This window comes from Marmota flaviventris, chromosome 2 (genome assembly GCF_047511675.1).
Source record: "Marmota flaviventris isolate mMarFla1 chromosome 2, mMarFla1.hap1, whole genome shotgun sequence".
NCBI lineage: Eukaryota > Metazoa > Chordata > Mammalia > Rodentia > Sciuridae > Marmota > Marmota flaviventris.
In genome coordinates this window covers 16,491,428-16,512,719 of record NC_092499.1, presented here as the reverse complement: position 1 = coordinate 16,512,719, position 21,292 = coordinate 16,491,428, and the positions used below count along the sequence as shown (strand labels likewise).

Below are 21,292 nucleotides of genomic sequence, written 5' to 3'. Positions count from 1 at the left end.
ATGAGTCTTAGGGAATAGAATTCCATTTTGAAGGCCATATACGAAACATTGTTCCAAGTTTAAATAGTTTTAAGTTTTCATAAATCTTAAGAAATTATTTGTGTCCACCCAGAATTGCATTTCTGATAGTGAATGTTGCTCTTCAGAAACACCAAACATCATGGACACGATTGGTTTGGGTAAACTGAACATCTGGAAAGGTTTCACCATTGCCTGTTTAGATTAGACAGGGCTTCTTCTGTACAGTACTATCTGGTGGGCATCCTCTTCACCTGGACGGACTGTGGCTGTCTTCAACATCTGCTTTTGTAGAGTAAGGGGTGCTGACCATTGGAGAGGAAATCTAGTCTATTTCAAACTCAGATAGGACCTATGATTTCTACAGTCCTACCCTGGGAAGCCGGGCAACAGTAAACAGAAACAAAGATTTTGTGCCTCTTTCCCCATTGACGGGGAAGTCTAGCAGTGCCTGGCTCTTTTTTTCTCTTTACTGGGAACTCCACACCATCTCTGAGTTCTGCCTCTCCACCCACCACTTCTTGCACCAAGGGCAAGCAGTACTTGATAAATGTTTGCTGGTGAAGTGGAGGTCTGAATACAAGCGAATCCTTCTATGAATGTGAATTTTAAAAAATGCTTTGAAAACTCCAATTTCTGCATGCTTAAGAGTTTTGCATTTATATAAGTAGCTAAACTGTATACTGGGCCCATTCTATATGAATGGGGCTTTAAAAAAAAAGTATTACTGGGAGAGAAAAGCTTATAGGGTTAGCACAATTTACATAGGACAAGAGCCTCAATTATTTGTTGTTTATTTTCATGCCAGTTAGCATCACAATTTTTTAAAAAATATTTATTCTTAAGTTTTTAGGTGGATACAACATCTTTGCTTTACATTTATGTGGTGCTGAGGATCGAACCCAGTGCCTTGTGCATACTAGGCGACGAGCACTCTACCAGGGAGCCACAACCCCAGGCCCCAGCATCACAATCTTATGCTGATGAGTCTGGTCCCTGCACCACTCTTCCAAATTTGGGTAGCTCCTGTGGGGCCTGTTTCTGAATCTAAGCCATGTGTCAGTTATTGGGTCCACAGTCATGAACACACTGGGAATGAAGCGAAGCATAGCACAGAATGATGCTAAGGACTGTCTATCAGTCATTCTCCTGCAGACCCAGAGGGCTTGCTGATGACTTTGCCCTTTGCAGATGAGTCACTCGGCTATTTTCCTTCTCAATTTTCTGTCCAGAATCACTCAAACCTCTTATCACAAATTATTTAAATTTCTATTTCTTAAATGAGTGTTCAAGCAAGACTTTCTAATCTTATATTTCTTTTTTTTCACCACCGTTTTGATTTAAACAGGCAAAAAAAAAAAAAAAAGGTTTGGTAACTTTTCTCAAGTGTTTTCAGGAATTTAGGAAAAATAATTTTGCCAAGCATTCTCCTCTAGAATACTCTGAATTACATTAATCGAGCCCTGTTGGAAAGGAAAAAATATTGGGCTTCTACCATGTCACTTTGTACTGGGTTCATGATGACCCTTGGAAACATTCTACAAACTTGTGGAGATATTAAAGACTCTAGCTTGACCGTCTCACAATTGTCCAATCTTAGGGAAAATAGATTTCCTTTTAGTCTGAGTGTTACAGAAAGAAACATATTGCAGATGCAGGCAAATTGAAGCTTTGAACCTGCTGCAAATGCATTGGCATATGAGGCACAAGAACTATGTGCTTCCTCCAGCATTCAGAGATGACCCCTTATCTACCTCCTGGGTAAAGGACTGTGCTCAGGGCACATCAGTGTCGCCCAAGGAGCCTCAGATAGAAGTGAGGAGATGGAGACTTATTTGACCGTATGCTATCAGGTTGTCCTTAGACCCACTCAACCTCTCCTAGTGGTGGAGAGATTTTTTTTTTTAAATGCAGGGAAAAATCAGCAAACTGTAAAGTACTATGCCAATGCAAAAAATAGATATATATCATTATTATTATTATTACAATTGCTAGAGTTTTCAGGCTAAAACACTATAACAAAATTAAAGGAAATTCTTAGACACATGCACTCGTAATTATAAGTCTTTAAATATATTTTACAGCCTCTTTCTTTAGAGACTTGCTCCATAGGGGACAGAATGTGATCTCCATTCTTGAGCAGTGCTACATCTCAGGCACAGGCCTGTGTGTATCTGTGTTCCATGCCTCTGGTGATCTATATGGAGGGACTGTTCGACCCTCCACACTGTCACTCTGGGAAAATTCTAGAATTTGCACTTTGGAGCTTTTCTCAGAGGCAATGACAAGTCCCCATTCCTGGATTTGGGGCTCTAGCTGTACCAGGCCTGCTGAGCTGCCCTGCCCATCCTTCCAGAATGCTTGGTGAAATTCTGAAGTAAGGTTTGAACATTACATTGTGGCTCTAGAACTAGAGATGGCGTGGGTTCCTGCTCTGACTTTTCCATTTACTGGCCCTAGATCTGGGCAAGTTATTCAATCTCCCTGCCTCACTGCCTTCCTCTGAAAGATGGAACTATTAAATCACCTATCTGTAAGCCTTTAAAGATTAAATGAGTTACATGTGAAGCATGAGTTACACCTGAAGATTAAATACAAGCAAAGCATAGTAGAAAGCAAGCACTCAGTAAGGGTTCGCAGTTATCATCTGGCCCTGTGGTTTTATGTGGAAAGGGATCACTCCTAAGCAATACGACTACAGAAAAATTAAGCAGCCCCAGGGAAAAACAGATGGTTGGTTCCTATTTTCCTTCTGGCAACCCCGCTGTTCTCCCATAGCACCAGGACAAGGGACAAAATGTCTGTACCTTGAGCTGGGCTGACTCAATGATTCAGGTGGGCCCATGACTGGATCTGAGGTGTGGGTGTGTCTTGGACAACTAGAGGCAATCAAGGCTGAGAAATAAGTGGGGTGACAGCTGCTGGACATGCAATTGTTCGTAGAACAAGCCCAGAACACTAGAACTGGGTTTAAGTAAAGCACTCCACGAAGTTCCTCCATCAAATGCCTTATGGTGATTTTCAGCAAAAGACACAGTCCAGTAGGGACACACCCAAAGAAGCTGTTACCAATGAGCAGGACCAGGGGTGCCTCAGCTCTGTCACCATGAGCTAGAAGACAGTCCCATGTCTTTTGTGAAGAGAGCTGGTGTTTGAAGAGGATTCATGACCAAGACACACAACACACATAGAAGCTTCCATTTGCTATTTACACATCAAAGTTAAATCTTTACCAAGCTATGTAGTGTTCAGTCCCCGCTGTTTGGTTAAGAGTGTGCAGGCAGTCTGCCTGATGGATGTACAAACTGCAATCACACCAGGCCTCACTCTGAGAAGGCCTGCATGCTTGGTTTAATGCTCTCCTGTCGCCAGGAGATGTTCTTTTTAACAAGGGAATGTATTTTCATTCTGCACTGGGCCCCACAAATTAAGTAGTTGGTCCTGGTGAATGACCCTGGGTTCCATTGCTTACTAACTATGAGATAATAGGCAAGTTACTTAACATCTCTGGGCCTTAGTCTTCCCAAAGATAAAAGTACAGAACCTACCTCGTGTTATTATTTCAGGATTAAATAAGATCATGTATGTGCAGCATAGAGCCCAATACCTAGTAAGCATTTAGTAAATATTAGGCTCAGTGACTGCTATTTCCATTGGCCCTGAGTTAAACAGCCAATCTAAATGCTGGATAAGTACAAGCTGCTGCCTCGATTTTTTTTTTTTTTAAGGTATAATCCTTAACTGAGGCTGCAAGTGACACCATCACTGTCTATCTCCTGGGACCTGACCAAGGGCTCTGTTTGATGCAGGTAGAGCCAGCTGACCCAATCTGAAAGTGCCTCAAAGACTAAAATCTAATTGCATTTCATAGCTGTTGGTAAGAATGAAATAATTTGCTGCCCTTCTACAAATTATGGTTTATGGAAAAGCATCTTCACAAAGAATAAGCATCGTTGCTCAAGTTTAGAAAAGCTATTTGCTAGGAATCCAGTAGCAGAGTCAACAATCAAAGACAGATGGGACTTTCTTGCATCAGAATTAGTTATGGAGCAAAGAAAAAGAGTGCAGGGTACCCTCGGCAAAGACTGAGCAGAATCTGGTCTTCCTTCTGGTGTGGCTACTGGTTGCAGAAATGTGAAAATATATTCTCTTTGCTTTACAGTTGTCTCTGAATTTTCATAGGGGATTGAGTCCAGGACCCTCTGCAGATAGCAAAATCCACAGGTACGCAAGTCCTTTCTATAAAATGGCTTAGTATTTGCACATAAACCTATGTACATCCTTCCACATACTTTGTTTTTTAAAATTGCTTTAGTTGTAAATGGACATAATACCTTTGTTTTGTTTAATTATTTTTATGTGGTGCTGAGGATCAAACCCAGTGCCTTATACATGCTAGGCAAGTGCTCTGCCACTGAGCTACAAGCACCCAGCCCCTTCCATGTAATTTAAATTACCTCTAAATTACTTGTAACACCTAATGCAATGCAAATACTATGCAAATAATTGTTATTCTATATTGTTTAGGAAAAACCTTCTGTACACATTCAATACAGATGCGAGGTTTTTTTTCTTTTGAATATATTCGTTCCACAGTTGGTTGAACCCATGGATATGGAGGGTCAACTATACAAGTATAAGTTTTTCCAATTATCTCAGCATGAGAAAATCTTTTTAAAAAAGAAGTATTTGATATCCTCAGATAAAAGAAACCTCTGAAATTGAGTAGTAGTACTGCTTTTCAGAAAAGACCTTATTATTCCTGAGATATCTCTCTTCTCTCTCTCTCTCTCTCTCTCTCCATTGTAAATAATGAGCATTTTTTTCCTTGCATATGGAAAGTATCTAACCTCATGCTGCTCATGAGAGACTTTCTTGAAAGCAATTTGGTGAGGCCTTAAATGGTCCATGCCCTTTGACAGGACAATCCCATAGGAATCTTTCCAAGGAAGCAACCAGAGATGAAAACCATACTTCCTGCCCAAAGATCTTCATTGTGGTGTTAAGAGTATTACAAGAGTAGAAGAGCTTAGGCCTCCTACAAGAAGTCATTACAGTGGATAGTGGATCCAAAGGACACCATCAAAGACACACTTTTCAAAGAACTCTAATGTTCCAACATCACTAATAGTATGAGGAAATACAGACATTATTATGTCACAAATTATATGAACTCAGGCAAGCAGGTTGATATTTGTGCATTTCACAATTAATGAGAATACAGCTCTTTACTCCAGCTGCTCCATTTTCCTAGCTCCCTAAGTAGTGTAAATTCCTTATGAAGAACTGGAAAAATTACTGGGCCCTGAGTTTTCTTATAACCCTTACTATCACATGCAATGAGTGAATTTACCACTCAGTAATTGGAAAAACAATTATTTCTGTACCTCATTATTCTTATTTATGTTGTACTAAGGTTCTCTTTGGAATTCTCTAACTATACGACTTTCTTAAGACCCTCTACTCTGGGAGTAAAACTAGCCAGTTAAGTGGTGTTCAATTTGTAATACTTTATTTTTTAAGATAAAGAGAGAGTAAGGAAAAAATAGGCTTTTTTTCCTAATGAATAGAACAAAGATTCAATCTCCAGTGCTAACTCTGTACATGATGCTAAAGTATACTTGAGTAGGGTTTTATTTTTGTTAGCATGTTTGTTTTGTAATAGCTTCCTGTTTGTGTACAGAGCCCTCTGAATTTGGAAAAGATTCCCAACCTGCACATAATTTGTGTGACACAATGTCCTTCCTCCCACATAGTGGGAACAGCCTCCCAGGTAGCCAGGATATGGGTACATGAACCTAGAGGCTCACCAGCTAGGATGGCTTTGCCTAAGACTTTAAATCAAGAGCTTATGACCCAAAGATGGTGGAAGAATGCCAGCTACAGTGGCCAGCAGAATCAGGCACTTGTCATGAGGTCAGAAGATACTTCCTGGGCCTCTAATGAGCTCTGATCCATAAGTGCGAATTAGTTAGGACATTTTGCCGGGTGGGGGCACAGGTAAGTGGAAAATCCAATGAGAACTGTCTTCAGCAAAAAAAAATAAATAAGAGAAAAGAAGATGAAAGAAAACACATTGACCTTAGGAAGTAAGAGATTCAACATCTATTTATCAATATTTCATGAGCAACTCCATCCAGAACTCGAAGGAAGTGAGCAGGACCCCATTTACCACGGCCCTTTTATTACTATTTGTTTAGTATTAGAAAATTCCAGCAGAACGATCTATCAAGGTAAGAAAATGAATGGCTGTTACTTAGGCTTCTGTCTAAATTTACCTCCAATAAGAAAGAGAGGAAGTCAGCAAACATAGTTGGATAAACCAGGTTCCCAGTTCCTAACAAGTTGACCCAATAAATACCATGAATGAAGGTCATTTCATGTAGCTATAATGTTTTTCAATGCATCAAAGAGACCACGAATTTTGCCATGTCATAAAACAAGAAAATTAAGAGTTTTCTTCTTCTGTCTTCTTCAACATATACTATTGTCTCATGGGTCCAATATCTGAGTACTGGATAACATTTTTCAAAATGTACCTCTAAAAATGGCCCAGACTTTCTCAATATTGATTATTTTACAACAAATCTTCCAAAATGCAAGACACATTGCCCCATCTTAATAACCAGACTGTCAAACACAACCCAACCTGACATTGGTCTTCTCCATCAACTACAGTGATGTCCTCAGGTGTTGCTGAGATCTATCACACTTTATGCCCATACGTCGAGTGGTGTCAGGCCATGTAATTCCTTTCTTGGGTGCTGAGCAGTCATGTACTAACATGACCTAACTTGGACTGGGGCGTCAGAAAGTCCCACTAGTCCACACATCCATGGATGTAAAGAACACGGAGAACACTTGTAATTGTTGATGTTAATGTATTTGCAGATTTGCAAATGTAAATCTAGTATGCCATATATTTAGATTAAGAGACAGCGACAGCTAATTTTAATTGTCAACTTGACTGGACTAAGGAACTGGTAAAGCACAATGTCTAGGTGTGCCTGTGAGGAGATTGGCATTGGTGGACTGACTGGGAAGCTCTGTCCACAAAGTGGGTAGGTAATATTCCGTCAGCTGCGGCGGGGGGTGGGGGGTGCATAAAACAGAAAAGACAGAGAAAAAAAGGATTTCCACTCTGTCTTCCAGAGCTGGACCACACCCTTCCTCTCCTGCCCTTGGACATCAGAACTATAGGTTCTCCAGCTTTGGGATTCCTGGATTTACACCAACAGCCCCCTCGTTTCTCAGGCCTTCAGCCTTGGAGCCTTGGACTGAGACTTACACCACTGGTTTCTCTGGTTCAATTAATGTGAGCCTATTTCCCTAGAAAATCCATAAATCCATACCTACATGTATATTATACACACACACACACACACACACACACACACACACACCCTATTGCTTCTAACTCTCTGAAGAACCCTGACACAAAGACTTTCTAAGTAGGAATGACAGTTGTCTTTCACCCGGAACGTTCTTATTGCACGTAACTCACTCAATTTCACCAAGGTGGAAGCAGCTAGGTCCTAGAGGCCAGATTTAAAAACAAAGCCAAAAACTTGTGCACCAATAAGAAGTGGACACACAAAGGTGGGCATCAAAGGAAAGAACTTTCTGGAAGGCATAGCTGAGCTCCAGAAGAAACAGGATGGGAAGTTCCTCCCAGAAAGTATCACAGGTTTTAATAAAGGAGTCCTCCCACCTGGAGGACAGAGGGGTCCTGGAGGGTGGGCCATCACCGACAGGGACCAGTGGGAGCTGGGCCTCTCCCTGTCTTCTGAATGAGAGCTCCTTCACGGTGGTATGGGGCAGAAATGCCTCGAACTTGTTTTCTATAGAACTGCAAGAGGAATAGAATCCAGAGGTCACAGAACCACCCAAAGAAGCTGAGAATGGACGGAAGCCAAACAGGCAAAAAAAAATAGAAGAAGCACAAAGATCCATGAAAGGGCCCATCCCAGGCCAACCTCAGAGAGCGCCCACGTACGAAGGTGAGGCTCACAACTTGAACTTTAAAAGAGATGTCGCTGGTTGCTCCAAGTGTGGAAGAAAGGGTGAAGAGGGAGAGCAGAAACCACCCTGAAACTGATCTGGTTCAGAAAACAGAAGCAGTGGGTCTCTACAGAGAAAAACATGGAGGGGCCACACTTGTGAGAGGCACTCTGTCTCAGAAATGAGCAGTGGAAAGGAAGAAAGCTTGGAAAGTGCTATCTGGAGGCCCCGCCTCACCCGACCTCCTCACCCAGCCTCCAAAACATGTGACAAATGGCTGGTCCAGGATTGACCAGTTTGGGGGAGTTAAGTGTTTTAAGAAGAAGCTGGGCCAGCATGAATATAAAGGATTTATAAGGGAAAATGTGAAAAGAGTAACAAAACTCCCAAGGGATTAACGACACCAGAAAAATGTTGCCCAAACTAGACAAAAATGGTAGCCTTCACAGAGAAACTATTAGCAGAGTGTAAGAAATCAGGGAGGGAGTGTGAGAGGACAAGTGAAGATTGAATTCAGGAACAAATTAGGAAGGGAAATATAACCCCTGATGCTCCCAGAGCATATGGCAGAGTAGGCATTATGAAAACACACACACACACACACACACACACAGAAAGGATAGTAGTAAAAAAAACAAAACCACATCTTCAGAGTTACAAACAAAGTAGAAGAAAAATGATAGACACAGAAGTCAGACATGAAAGACGTGTGGTTGGAGTCCCTGAAGAATAAAACCAAAAGCACACAGCAGAGAAATTGTTTAAAAGTGACCATCAGGAAGACTTTCTTGAAATAAAAGGGACAAAACCCAGTAGTGTTATATAAGGAAATAATCTTTTAAGAAGCTCAACTAAAATATCAAGATCAAAATAAAAGGGCAAGCTGGGCACGGTGGCACATGCCTGTAATCCCAGTGACTCAGGAGGCTGAGGCAGGAGGATCAAAAGCTCAAAGCCAGCCTCGCCGACTCAGCGAGAACCCATCTCAAAATTCAAAAGAAAAATAAGAAGATGAAAGGAGAAAAATAGGGCAGGCCAGCCTCAGGTTACTCCACGGCAACACTGACATCAAAAGACAGCACAGGGACACCCACAAGACCAGTGTAAATGAAAAGGTGAGTCAGCCAGTCGTCTCCCCCAAAGCTGTCTGTGAAGCCTGCCACCCTAAGCACTGCAAGATCCCAGGGAATACTGCATCCTGAGCCATTCATGAGGCAACTACTTAGAATGACTGCCAGCCAAGCAAGTGATGCTGAACAGAGCGAGGACCGCTGGGCTAGAGAGGAACACTGATATTGTTTAACAAGAAATCAGGGAAGGAGTGTGAGATGACAAGAGAAGATTGAATGTGACCTAAGAAACCCAGGAACAAATTAGGAAGGGAAATATAACCCCTGATGCTCCCAGAAAGAAAAATAAAATTAGTAGGTGCACATGGCAGAGTAGGCATTATAAACACACACACACACACACACACACACACACACGCACACATACACACACACACAGGAACAGAAAGGGTAGTAGTGAAAATATAAAACTACATCTAAAGCCAATGGGAGCATCAGGGTAACAGAACAGAGTGTAAACTGTTGTATGTTGAATGACATGGCAGTTGGTTCAGGTGGGAAAGGGACTTGAGATGCTGAGTAAGTTCCCTTGACTGCATTATATGGAAGAGCTGAGAGCCGAGAGTTATCCCTTAAAGCCAGCAAATCACATAATAGAAGCATAAGCATATCTAATCATTGGATAGGAAACATTTAATAGGTGGCGTTGACTAACATCATGTCATGGGGAAGGAGTGGAGGAAAAGGTGCCATCTCCTATAACAGGGATCTGACCTATCCTAGCTAATGAATCGAACACTGTGGTTATTGTATACTGATATAAAGCTAGCTCCTAAGACAAAAGTACAAAACTCCTCAAGTTGTCAAAACACATACACTCACTCACACACACAAATAAAATAAGACAAAAATTGGTGCAGGAAAGAAGTAATCATAGCCAGGTGTGGTGGTGCACACCTGTAATCCCAGCAACTCCAGAGACTGAGATAAAAGAGGATCACAAGTTCAAGGCCAGTCTTGGCAACTCAAATTTAAAAATGAAAAAGGTGGGGGATACAGCTCAGCAGTAGTGTATCCCTGAGTTCAATTCCCAGTACTGAAAATAAAAAGAAGGATGAAGAAGAGGAGGAGGAGGGATCATAGTTCACCACATGACTAGTTGCAAAGAGCATTTACCTAGTCAACCCAAGGCAAAGGTTCAACTCTAATCAAACTGTATCAGGAAGAGAGCCCTTCTGCAGCCATGTAGAGAGGAAGAAAGTGAACTAACACCTCCTCCTCCTCTTCCACGATGGGAAGTCCAGAAATAACTGCTAAGCCCCAAATTCCAGAGGTCTCAATACAAATGCGGTATTTAAATTCAAGGAGATGAACACTGAAATCATCAAAAAGACATGAAAGTAGTTGTCTCTTGGAAGGTGAAAAAATGGGACAGGAACAGGGAGTGTTGTTTTTCAAAACAAACTCTGTAGAGCATTTTGGTTCTACCATATAGAACTTTAGTAAGAAGTACGATCATCAAAAGGAAATTTGAGCTCAACAGAGCAGACTGAGTTCAACTAACTCATATTTTCCACACTAGCCTTTTCCTTGGGTGCTTTCAAACTGAAAGCTCTCTAGCCTTTCATTCTGAAAGGAGATTCTTATTCCACTTTGCTTTTTATTGAAAGCCACCACAGTGACTCTTCATTTGGTAGTGTCATGAGCCTCTTTTCAACCTTGAACTACTTGTACCCTGTACCTGTACTCAGGACAGAATGCTGACCAGCCATCACTAGGGACAGCCCACAGAGAGAAGGACAGTAGCAAATGAACGGATACCTATGGTGGTGATGACAGTTCCAGCAAAGAAAAAGGCACTTCCCAGGTCCCAGTGACTGTTGCTGTTGGAGGAGTTTCCTATGGGACTGACTCCCGCATTGTCAGCATCAAGGGCGTGCTGCAAAGGAAGGGGAAAAGCATGAGACTCAGTTGAAAATGTTTTGTTTTGTTTTGTTTTTAATCTTCCAATAAATTGCTCCCCTGCTTAAGAATCCGCAGTGATCTAGCGATACTGGTTAAGTGAATGAGGGTACCGTCGTAAAGCAAAATATCACACATCCGTTTGTGAAATTAGAAAATGAGTTTTAAATGGAGGGGGAAACTAGGATATAGAGCATGGTGCCATTTATATTAAATGTGCAGGCACATAACAGGCTGAGTTATGCAAAACATCTACATATTGTCATGCATACACATAGAATGCTCTAGAATGTTCACTCTGGTCATTTTTGAAAGGCAGGATTTCAATTGCTTCTCTCTCTCTCTCCTCTTCTCTCTTCTCTCTCTCTCTCTCTCTCTCTCTCTCTCTCTCTCTCTCTCTCTCTCTCAAACTCTATCTCTATCTCTCTCTCCCCTCCCTCCCTCCCCTTTTCCTGTCTTGTTAGAATGTTTCATACTGAATTAGTTTCAATAGCACAGGAGTTAAGTATTAGGCTCTCGGGTCAGGTCATATTGGTTCGGCCTATTATTAACTTTGCAACCTTGAGCAAGTGAATTCAACCACTCTAAATCTGTTAAACTAGGGAGGAGATCTTCCTCCAAAAATTGTTGAGAGGATTAAGTGAGATAGATGGCCCATGTAAACAATATACTTAGCCCAATGTCTGTTTGTTAAGGTTTAACAAAGACAGTTGCACTGTTTAATGACAGGGACAGTTCTGAGAAATACATTGTTAGGTGATTTTGTCATTGCATGAACATCATAGAGTGTACTTACATAAGCTGAAATTGTTACAGTGTCACTGGGTTTTGTAAGCCAATGGGACCACCATCATCTATGTGGCCCATGGTTGACTGAAACATGCGGAGCATGGCTATGGTATGTACACTCCCCCTTCCCCTCTCTCTCTCTCACACACACACACACACACACACACACGCACACACACTTCATTCTTTTCTAAAATAAAGTCCAATGTTAGCTACTGGATTTGGAATTCCATGTCTTAACAATGCCACTAAATTGGCCCTAATGATGGCCCATTCTCATCTCTCACCATATTAAGTCTCCACTCCAGTCAGGACACCTCATGACATGCTCCCTTGTTCCTCTGTTCCTTCACTTATGCAAACTCTGCCCATTTTTTCAGAGTCTAATGCAGGCCCCACTGCTGAGAGAGATTACAGGCTCACAACTGCCCCCTTCCCTGGGCTGACGTTTCTACACCAATGACATATACACCTAGAAGCCCTCCCCCAGATACGGCAGGAGCAGAACAAGATGAAAAACTCCAATCCAGCACTTCTGGAGCTGGCCCTGCCACACCCCTTCAGGCCAGCAGGGAGGAAGGAAGTGCTGTCATTTGTAGTTCAAGTCCATGCTGTCTGCATGGGTTAGCTGTGTGAGAGGGTGGCAGGTAGAGAGGAGGTGGCAGACATATAAGCTACTTTCTAGAACAACAATAGAGACTCAGAGCCCAGGGCAAAGCTGGGATAACCCTACGCAGAGAGGGCAAGATACAAATATTGAAATGTGGTTATCAGCAATATCCACTAAGCTTTGTTTAAACAGGCACACGGTGGCTGTCACAAACCAGATTACAACTGAAAAATCCATATCATTACATTTCGCCTTCAATAATGATATTGAATGAGCCATTTCACACTCTCCAGACCAGGGAAAAGCAACCTTTTCTATAAAGGGCCAGAGGGCATATATTTTAGCTTTGGAAAGCTATATATAATCTCTGTCATATATTTTTCTTTTTTCATCACCCTTTAAATATTCAAAAATCATTCTTTAACAAAGCAAGCTACAGGTACAAAAACAAGTGACAGGCTAGATTTGGCAATCAGTCAATCAACTGGATGACGGGTGGGGGGGAAATCTCTTGTGTAAGCCTTTGGATTATTCTTTCTTGCCCCTAAGAACATGAAATATTATGAATAATGTAGCCACCACTGTTTCTAACACAAGCCCTGGCATCCCGGAATTTAAAATCCAAAAGAAGTATACAAACTGCCGATAGTTTAAATCAGCTTAATTGACAAGAATATCAATCAGGACCACTTACTCATTCAGACCTATATTCTACTCAACTTTTGAGGAGAAGCATATGGTGAGTCCTTTCCACTGGTAAGATATCCATTCTTCACTGTGCTGTGTGAGGGCCATCAGACCAAGCCACAAAGCCTCAGCCTGGTGTTTATCTCCTCATTATCCATACAGCTCCCAATGGGCCCACTTCAAAACAATACCTCAGGGACAGTTACAGGCCTCATCAGTCACTCCGGTTGTCTCAAATCACACATCGAAACCCAATATTTCCATCACCCATAAGGCTATAAGTGTCACAGTGCTGAGAATCACACATCAACACCCAAAAGCAGACCCAGTCCAGCACATTAAAAATACAGACTTGCACAAAAGGCAAATGAGATGATTATTTTTCATCAAAAATCTAAAGATGTCTTTCCGAGTTTTGTTTTTCTTGAATTATGCAATTTATAAATATTTAATGTTTGCATAGGTAACCCTCAAGGAAAGTGTTTCTCCCTTAAAAGGAAAAGGAAACTAACATTTTTAAGTGCCTGCATTTAGCCAGGTGCATTAGAGACATCATTCCATTTCATTCTTTTCCAAAACTTGAAAGACAGTAGTATAATTCTCACTTTAGAGAGAAGAAACAGGCACAGAAAAGTTAACTAATTTGTCCTAGGTCACACAGCCAGGAAGTAAAGCAGCCATGATTCAAATCCCATTAGCTCAAAGCAGGGAGTTTTGCCCTTTCTTCTACATATGGTACCCAGAACACACTCTACTTCTCCCACTTCCATCCTCACCTCCAACTGGAGAAGGAGGAGGAAGGTGGCCATTGTCTGAGAGTTTAGGTCAAAAGGATTTTCAAAGCATCATTTCTGATCAGACTACCCTCTTGAAGCTGCAAGTGGAGATCCCAGACTTCACTGGGCTGTTGGAACTGGGTGTTAGAACTTTAATGCTCTGCATTAAAAACAAGATTTTTTAAAAAAAAATAAATACAGTAAAATGGGGAAAGGCTGATTTCATACTCTGAAAGAGAGGGGGCAAAGAAAATAGAAAGAAAAGCCTGAAAAAGGAGGAAGAAAAGAAATGGGTATCAATTGACAAGAGGGAGGTTCAAGTTCAGGAGCAGCAATTTGGAAAATTGGGAAGAACAGCTGTGTCTAGTAACCAATTTGAACTTGCTTCATATCTGCGATATAAATTCCTCTCTCCCCGCCCAAATCTTCAGTAAAGTGGGCAACACACCCAAATGTCTAGAGGAAGCAGCTTTTTGGAAGTATATATAAGGGTTGCTATGGGCACGGGGGAATCACTGAAGATCCGAAGTAATTCACTGGGAGAAAAATATCTAACTAGAAGCAAGGAAGACAAAAATAAGCTCTCCTAAAACTTCCCAAACTTGTAATAAGGCTTTGGATAAACCCCAACTCCAGAAGTCTAGTTCTATCTAAGATTAAAATGAATTGGTATAACTGGATATCATTTGAATTAGGAGCATTGTTTTTTTTAATTTTAACAAATATATAAAAGTTATGCATATTTATGTGAGGTACTATGTGAGATTTTGATAGATGTAATAAATTGTGCAATGTTCAAATTAGGGTAAACACTATCTCCTCAAACAATGATCATTTCTTTATAATAAAAACATTAAAAATTCTAGCATTTAAATATATATACCTGTATAGTAGGGGAATCATTTCTAACTTCATAAGTATAATTCTAAAAGAGTTCATAGTTCTAACTTCTATGAATTTTATAAAGTATTTTCCAATGATCTGAATATTTGAGCTCAACTAAAACATTTTAAAACTAAATGCATTTTGCTTTAATGCTTTAATCTCTGTTTGGGCTGCAAAGTGAAAATAAGCCAGCTCATTAGGAACATCTGAGCATCCGTATAATGAAATGACTCAACCGAGTTGTGTATGGTGAGCTCAAGGGAGGTTATAGGGTAGAGTTTCAACCAACATCAACATCAATTCAGATCACGATCTCAGGTCCAATGAGCATCAGCTGTTCACCAACAAGTTCAACCACTGTCAAGTTCAGAGAGGTCTCATGAGCACTAAGATAGATAGATGAATAGAGGGATGGCTGGGTAGATAGCTGGCTATAGGGAAGAAAGCATTACTTTACATTTTAATGCTATTCCTTCTTGAATTTCTTTTCTAGTTGAAATTTCCAGCACCACCCAGTGGCCTAGCATTGAGGAGTGAATAGAATGTTTAAGGTAATAACAAATGAATGAACAAATTAAAGTAATAAATATAAGTAAATATCTTCCCAGGGGTGTGAGAAGTAAACTTTGTACCTTTCAGTAAATATCAGACAAATGCAAAAGTAACCCCCCAAATGTGTGTGTGTGTGACTTTTTTTTTTTAACTGACTTGGAGAAGGGCAAGATCGAAAAGAATCTGTATCTCTCTCCTCTCTGCTTCCTCCCTCCTCCCCAATACCCTGCATTAAGACCACCTTGAAAGTATGAAGGAGATATTGCAACCTCTCACAGAGTCAGCCAGGTCTGAGGCTGATGGGAAGGGAGAGAGGAGGGGGAAGTGACTCTCCTCCTCGCCGGACCCCTCCCAGGTTCCTCCCACAAGGCAATGCTGGCTGCATAAATCACTGCTCTAGACAGCACAAGACACCATCATGAGTGTTCACACTGCCCTGGGATAAACGATGGCCCACATGGGACCACTAACTGTCTGGGGCTTTTCTCCTATGATCTGTGTACTCAGTGAGATCATCCATTTCTCGGTGTCCTTATGGGGCACCAGAAAGAAAGACAAACAAAAGTGAAGCGACAATCACTCAGTTTTTCTCAGATTAGCTGAGGAATACAAGGGACCCCCGTGCCACATGCATGGGCATCCAGGGCCAGGGGAACCGCTGGATTTGCTGTCCAAACCAGGCCACTTGCAAACTGAAAGGTAGGTCACTATCACATCTCAAGTGTAACCCAGGATGCATTTTGCTAATAACTTACACCACCGGCACAAAAAGAAAGGACCTCGTCTGACATACAGGGGTGGCTCTGTATTCCCAGCATTCTTCACCCCTGCAGGGCCTGGTCAGCAAAGGGATTTATGAATGACATATTGAGTCAGGACTGAGGTGGGGCAAGGGTGTGAGTGTGGAAAGTGGCTCTATAAGTGTATTTAAAGAAGCACATTTTCAGCTCTTAAGGCACAGAAAGAAAGCCACGGATTCTTTGATAAAGGCATGGTGGACCGCATACACTATAACTCAAAAATACCCTTAATGATTCAGAAGCCCAACAACAGGTGGCAACCTCTCTCCATTCCTCTCTCATCTGTGGCAGAAAAGCCTCAGGAGAAAGTGGAGGCACAATATTACTTTGTTTGCCATGATTGCTTTTTCCTTCTGCTGCTTCCCAAATACTTCACATAAAAAGATTTCACTGACACAGAAGTGACTCTGCGGGAGCTGGGGGAGGGGGAGCCTTGCATTCCTAGTGAGGAGCTGCATGGGAATATTTCCAACATCAGTGGGAGAGAGAGGAAGTCGGGAACCACCCCAGTCAGCGCTTCTGTGTGCTGTACAAAGACGTCTTGGCTCCAGTTCAGAGGGACAGAGAGCATAATGCCTCAGGTATTACTCTTGCAACAGAGAAAGTTCTTGGATAAAGTGACAAATGTTCAGCCTGTGGAAGTTACACAGTTTCTCTGAGCCTCAGTTTCCTCATCTATAAAATGAGGAACTAAAACCTTCCTCATGAGGTTGTCGTCAGAATATTTTCAAATTTCAAGTAAGACCTTGGGCATGGTGACTTGCCATTCTTATACGGTAATAATAATGATAGGAATTTTTTGAGGGCACCTACTAGTGCACAGGTGAACTCATACCTCATGGTGAACATGTTGGTGGGTATTGTTACTGTACTCGTGGGACACGTGAGACTTAGAATAGTACCTGGTCCATAGCACACACCTGGTCCTGGCAGAGCTAGCAAGCAGTGCTATTAGAACGGTCAGCTGGAAGATCACCATGCTCAACTCTGGAAAGGCAGCTCCTCTCAACCCTGAGTTCTTCTCTTTCCCCATTTCAGACACTCTTGACCCAGCTCTCCACTCCTGCGTATACTCAATGGTGTGTGAGAGGACAAGGGGAGGCCACACTTCCTGACCCTCCACCAAAGTAAAATGAATAATAGGGCAGACAGGTCCGTGCTGACCTAAGTGGACCTGCCATAGTCAAGTCACCATCCTAACCCCACCTCAGAGTCTTCAACAAAGAGATGCTCACATAAAGGCAAGGAGAGAGAAAACATTAATGCCATGATGAATATTAGAATGGTGTTTATTTCCCTGCTGCCCTGAGTATTCAGTTATATGCAAATATTAGCCTTTCCTCAGGTCCCCCAAGGGAGCCAGGTAGGAGGCTTTCATCAGAACTTTACAATCTAGTTACAAAGCTAAAGTGAAGGCCACCTGCAGAAGGGACAGATGAGCAGACAATCTGGAGAATAAACGGAACCCAAGAGGAGCTAGCCTGCACATCTGAAGCACATGGTCTTAGGCTGGCTGGCTTTCCTTGAGACCCCAAACTCATCCGTTGGGTAGGGGGTGTTCTACCTTGAATGTATATTAATGACTAATCTATCTAAACCCTGTCATGGGGATCAAGCCACATTTAGGGGAGCTTCCAAACTGTGCCTTATCATGTAGAATTAATTATTTCTCTTTGACCATATGGCAGGATAAAATAAACAACAAGGAAAGCATCAAGTCCACTAAGAAAGCAAGAGTGTATGCATCTGCTCTGATACGATCAATAACGACCAGACTAACAATCACCGCCCTTTCATCTTAACCTCTACAGACTGAATAACAAATTTCCCAAGTGATGCTGAAAAATCACCCTGGTCCTGAAAAGAGTGTTTGATGTCTATGTGCTGCTATCTCTGCATTTGAAATTATTCCTATTGCACATGAATCTATCCAATTTCTGTTAATAATAATAAAAAAATAATTTAATAGACTCCAAAAGCAGGTATAGGAATGTTGATTCATTGCAATGTGAACTAAATGAAAGATTATTATTCCTTCTACTGCTGCTGCTTTGGAGAGGGCCTAAAAGTTTTCAGATTACTAGTAATGTCATAAAAAAGAGATACTCCTTCTATCTTGGTTTTCTTGTAGCTGTTTACTTAAGATTCCTTATAATTCTCAAGTGCTCAATATTAATCTCAGATTAATATTTCAGGGCTGGGGATATAGCTCAGTTGTAGAGTGCTTGCCACACATGCACAAGACCCTGGGTTCAATGCCCAGCCCCACAATAATAATAATAATAATAATATTTCATGTCCTGTGTCTCTCCCCCTTAGAGAATGAGTCAGCACCCACTACCAGCCTATCTCTGAAAGCACAGTTTGATAAGGGGACGGACAAGGAAGTGGAGACAATTCCAGAGACTTTGAAAAAAACATTGTAAAATACCCATAAAAATAACCATAGGAGCCTGCACCTACAATGAGCTAGAATCTTCTTATCTTACTCATTCCTCATAAAAAAGGCTGGAATAGGGGCTGGGGTTGTGGTTCAGTGATAGAGCACTCACCAGCATGTGCAAGACCCTGGGTTCAATCCTCAGTACCACATAAAAATAAATAAACAAAATAATGGTATTGTGTCCAACTACAACTAAAAATAAAATTTTAAAAAAGGCTGGAATAATAGATCTCATTACTATTTTATTTTATAAATGAGACAACAGAAAACAGAAGAAATGTACCCATGGGTCTAGTAGTTAGTGACAGAGCTGAATTTGGTTAGTGTCCTCTGTTTTAATCCCAGTCTTCTCCTGTCTCTCACAAATAGCCCTCTGTCCAGCTCTTAAACATTTCTCTAAAGTTCATTGATTATGTCACCTTCTAGGACAATAGAGAAAAAATCAGAATTTTGTTCCCACTTAAAAACAAAAAGTAAAATCCTCACTCATTAAGTCAGTTAATCTGCACAAACAAGCTTTTCATCTCTCCCCATTTCCATCAAGAAGGAAGGGAAAATAAAGGTTCTCCATATAGACTGATAAGCTACCCTTAATTGCAGACTGAAAGATAACTCATGTACTTTGGTTTTAAATAGAATATATTGACTCAGCCTCCACACCTTATGGAAAGACACAAAGGCACGTCCCTCCAGGGGACAGCCGGTAAGCAATCCAGAAAGCAAGCCTCACTGTCTCTACTCTCCTCACAGGTGGACTGCATGCAAGCCAAGTCAGTCTTCCCAGCCAAGGAGTGGAGCATCATGGGCAAAAAGCACAGACACAGAGCCAGACTGCCTTGTCCAGGTCTCAGTTCTACCTCTCACTTAAGTTTGGGCAAGTTATTCAATTTCTCTGTTCCTTGGTTCCTTACACCTGTTTCAAAGGAACTTGTTGTAATGATTGAATGAGCGACTGTACATAAAGCACACATAGCAGTAAACATTGCAAAGTCAGTGACACAGTCAATGCTCTACTGCAAGCTCCTGAAGGACAGGGTGATGACATCTCCCATGTTTTGCTATTTTTTGTCATCACTAGAGCCTGATATGGCACCTGCTTCATGACAGGTATTCGGTAAATATTAGTTATCTCAATGAATACATTTGATCATAAGTAATAAGAATAGTTGTACAAGTCACCCACCCTCAAAAGCTTGTTATTTCATTGCATTTGTATAGAAATGTGGACACAGTATCATTCATTTCTGATGTTTGGTTTTATGTTTTGTGGGAGTTTTGTTGGGTTTTGCTGTTTGGAACAGTGAGTTCTCATTTGAAAATTCATTTTCCAGTGGCATGCCAATTTCCATTAGCTCTTTAATCTCTGGCTTAAAAGCTTTAAATCTTCTTCACTAAAGAGTGATAGGGTCAACAACCCTGGGGATAAAAACAATAATAATAATGAAGTGGAGGCCTGTAGGGGCAGGCCAAGGGCTGCAGGCCCGATCCTGCAAACACTGAACAATCTTCCGCATGATCAATTCCCTGACAGACAGACAGAGCCTCTAACTTCAAGGCAACAGCCAGGAGGAGTCGCTTCAGCCCCTCAGAGCTGTGTCCTTGGGCACTAAGAACCCAGACCTGCACTCACCAGAGGTCACCTGCTGCCTGGGATCTTGCCTAAACTTCCTGCACAAAAAGCTGCTTGGAAAGAGGCCTCCTGGGACAGGAAATGGGCACTGTGGAGTCACAGCCAGGATTCCCTTGGCCCCATGCATGACCATCTCAGTGCCACGCCTCCTGACAGACTGCTTTCCTTAGAATCCCACATTCCTAAATATGTAAAGTTTGGGAGTTATAAATACCTCCAAAGAGAATCTGCTTATGCATAAAGAAGACAGAAACTTCTGAGGGAAGTACTGTTAACAACCAGACCAAAAAGTAAGGGCATTTCTGTTCCATAGAAACAAAAGAATTTTCAGCTTTGCTCCTGTGTAAGTTCTCAATGAAGGGCTCTTGGTCTCCAAAACAGATATAAAAAGCACCATTTCTTCATTCCTCAAAACTTAAGCCTCTTCCATTGACTCGCCACTGGGCCAGGCATGTGGATGCATCAATAAGACACAGAGAGCTCACAGTCATGGGAGAAGGAAGATGAGAAAAGTGAAGATCACCCAATAGAGTCTTAATAAATGTAGTGGCAAATAGTAATGTCTAATCTGTGGGGCCAAGCAGGAAAGGCATCACCCAACATGGAGGACCCATGAAGGGTATTCCCAGGAGTTGAGTTTCAGCTCCACTGAGGATAAATCAGTTCAGAAATCCAGAGCAAAACACTCATCAGAGTGCCAACTATACATCCAATAAATGTTTGGTTGTTAAACAAATGAATGACACAAATGACTTAAAACCAGCTTGTATCCACCACTGCTACGCCTTGGGTTTATATATATGGGGATCAAAATGGTAATGTACTCATTGACAAGATCATTTCACCCTAAGGCTTGAAACGACTGTAGCTTCTTAGGATAAAATCCAAAATCAGTCCCTACATGGTCTACCCCCTGTCTGTTGACATTCAGATCCCCCTGCCTGGAATTCCTGACCTACTGAGTCAGTTGTTGTGCTCAGGTGTCCCATGACTTTAGCCACCACCCTTTTGCAGCTTTCATCCTGGTTTTATTCACACATTTATATGATTATATGCACAAGGTTTGCTT

At 41.6% G+C, this 21,292-nt stretch overlaps 1 protein-coding gene across 1 annotated transcript in view; it reads right to left on the bottom strand.

The window, feature by feature from the left end:
- Kcnk10 (potassium two pore domain channel subfamily K member 10) overlaps positions 1-21,292 on the bottom strand; it is a 79,183-nt gene that overhangs the window by 42,371 nt on the left and 15,520 nt on the right. Inside the window, exon 4 of the mRNA XM_071607393.1 lies at positions 10,911-11,028. Coding sequence (XP_071463494.1) covers positions 10,911-11,028 — 118 coding nt within the window. The remainder of the gene's footprint in view (positions 1-10,910; positions 11,029-21,292) is intronic.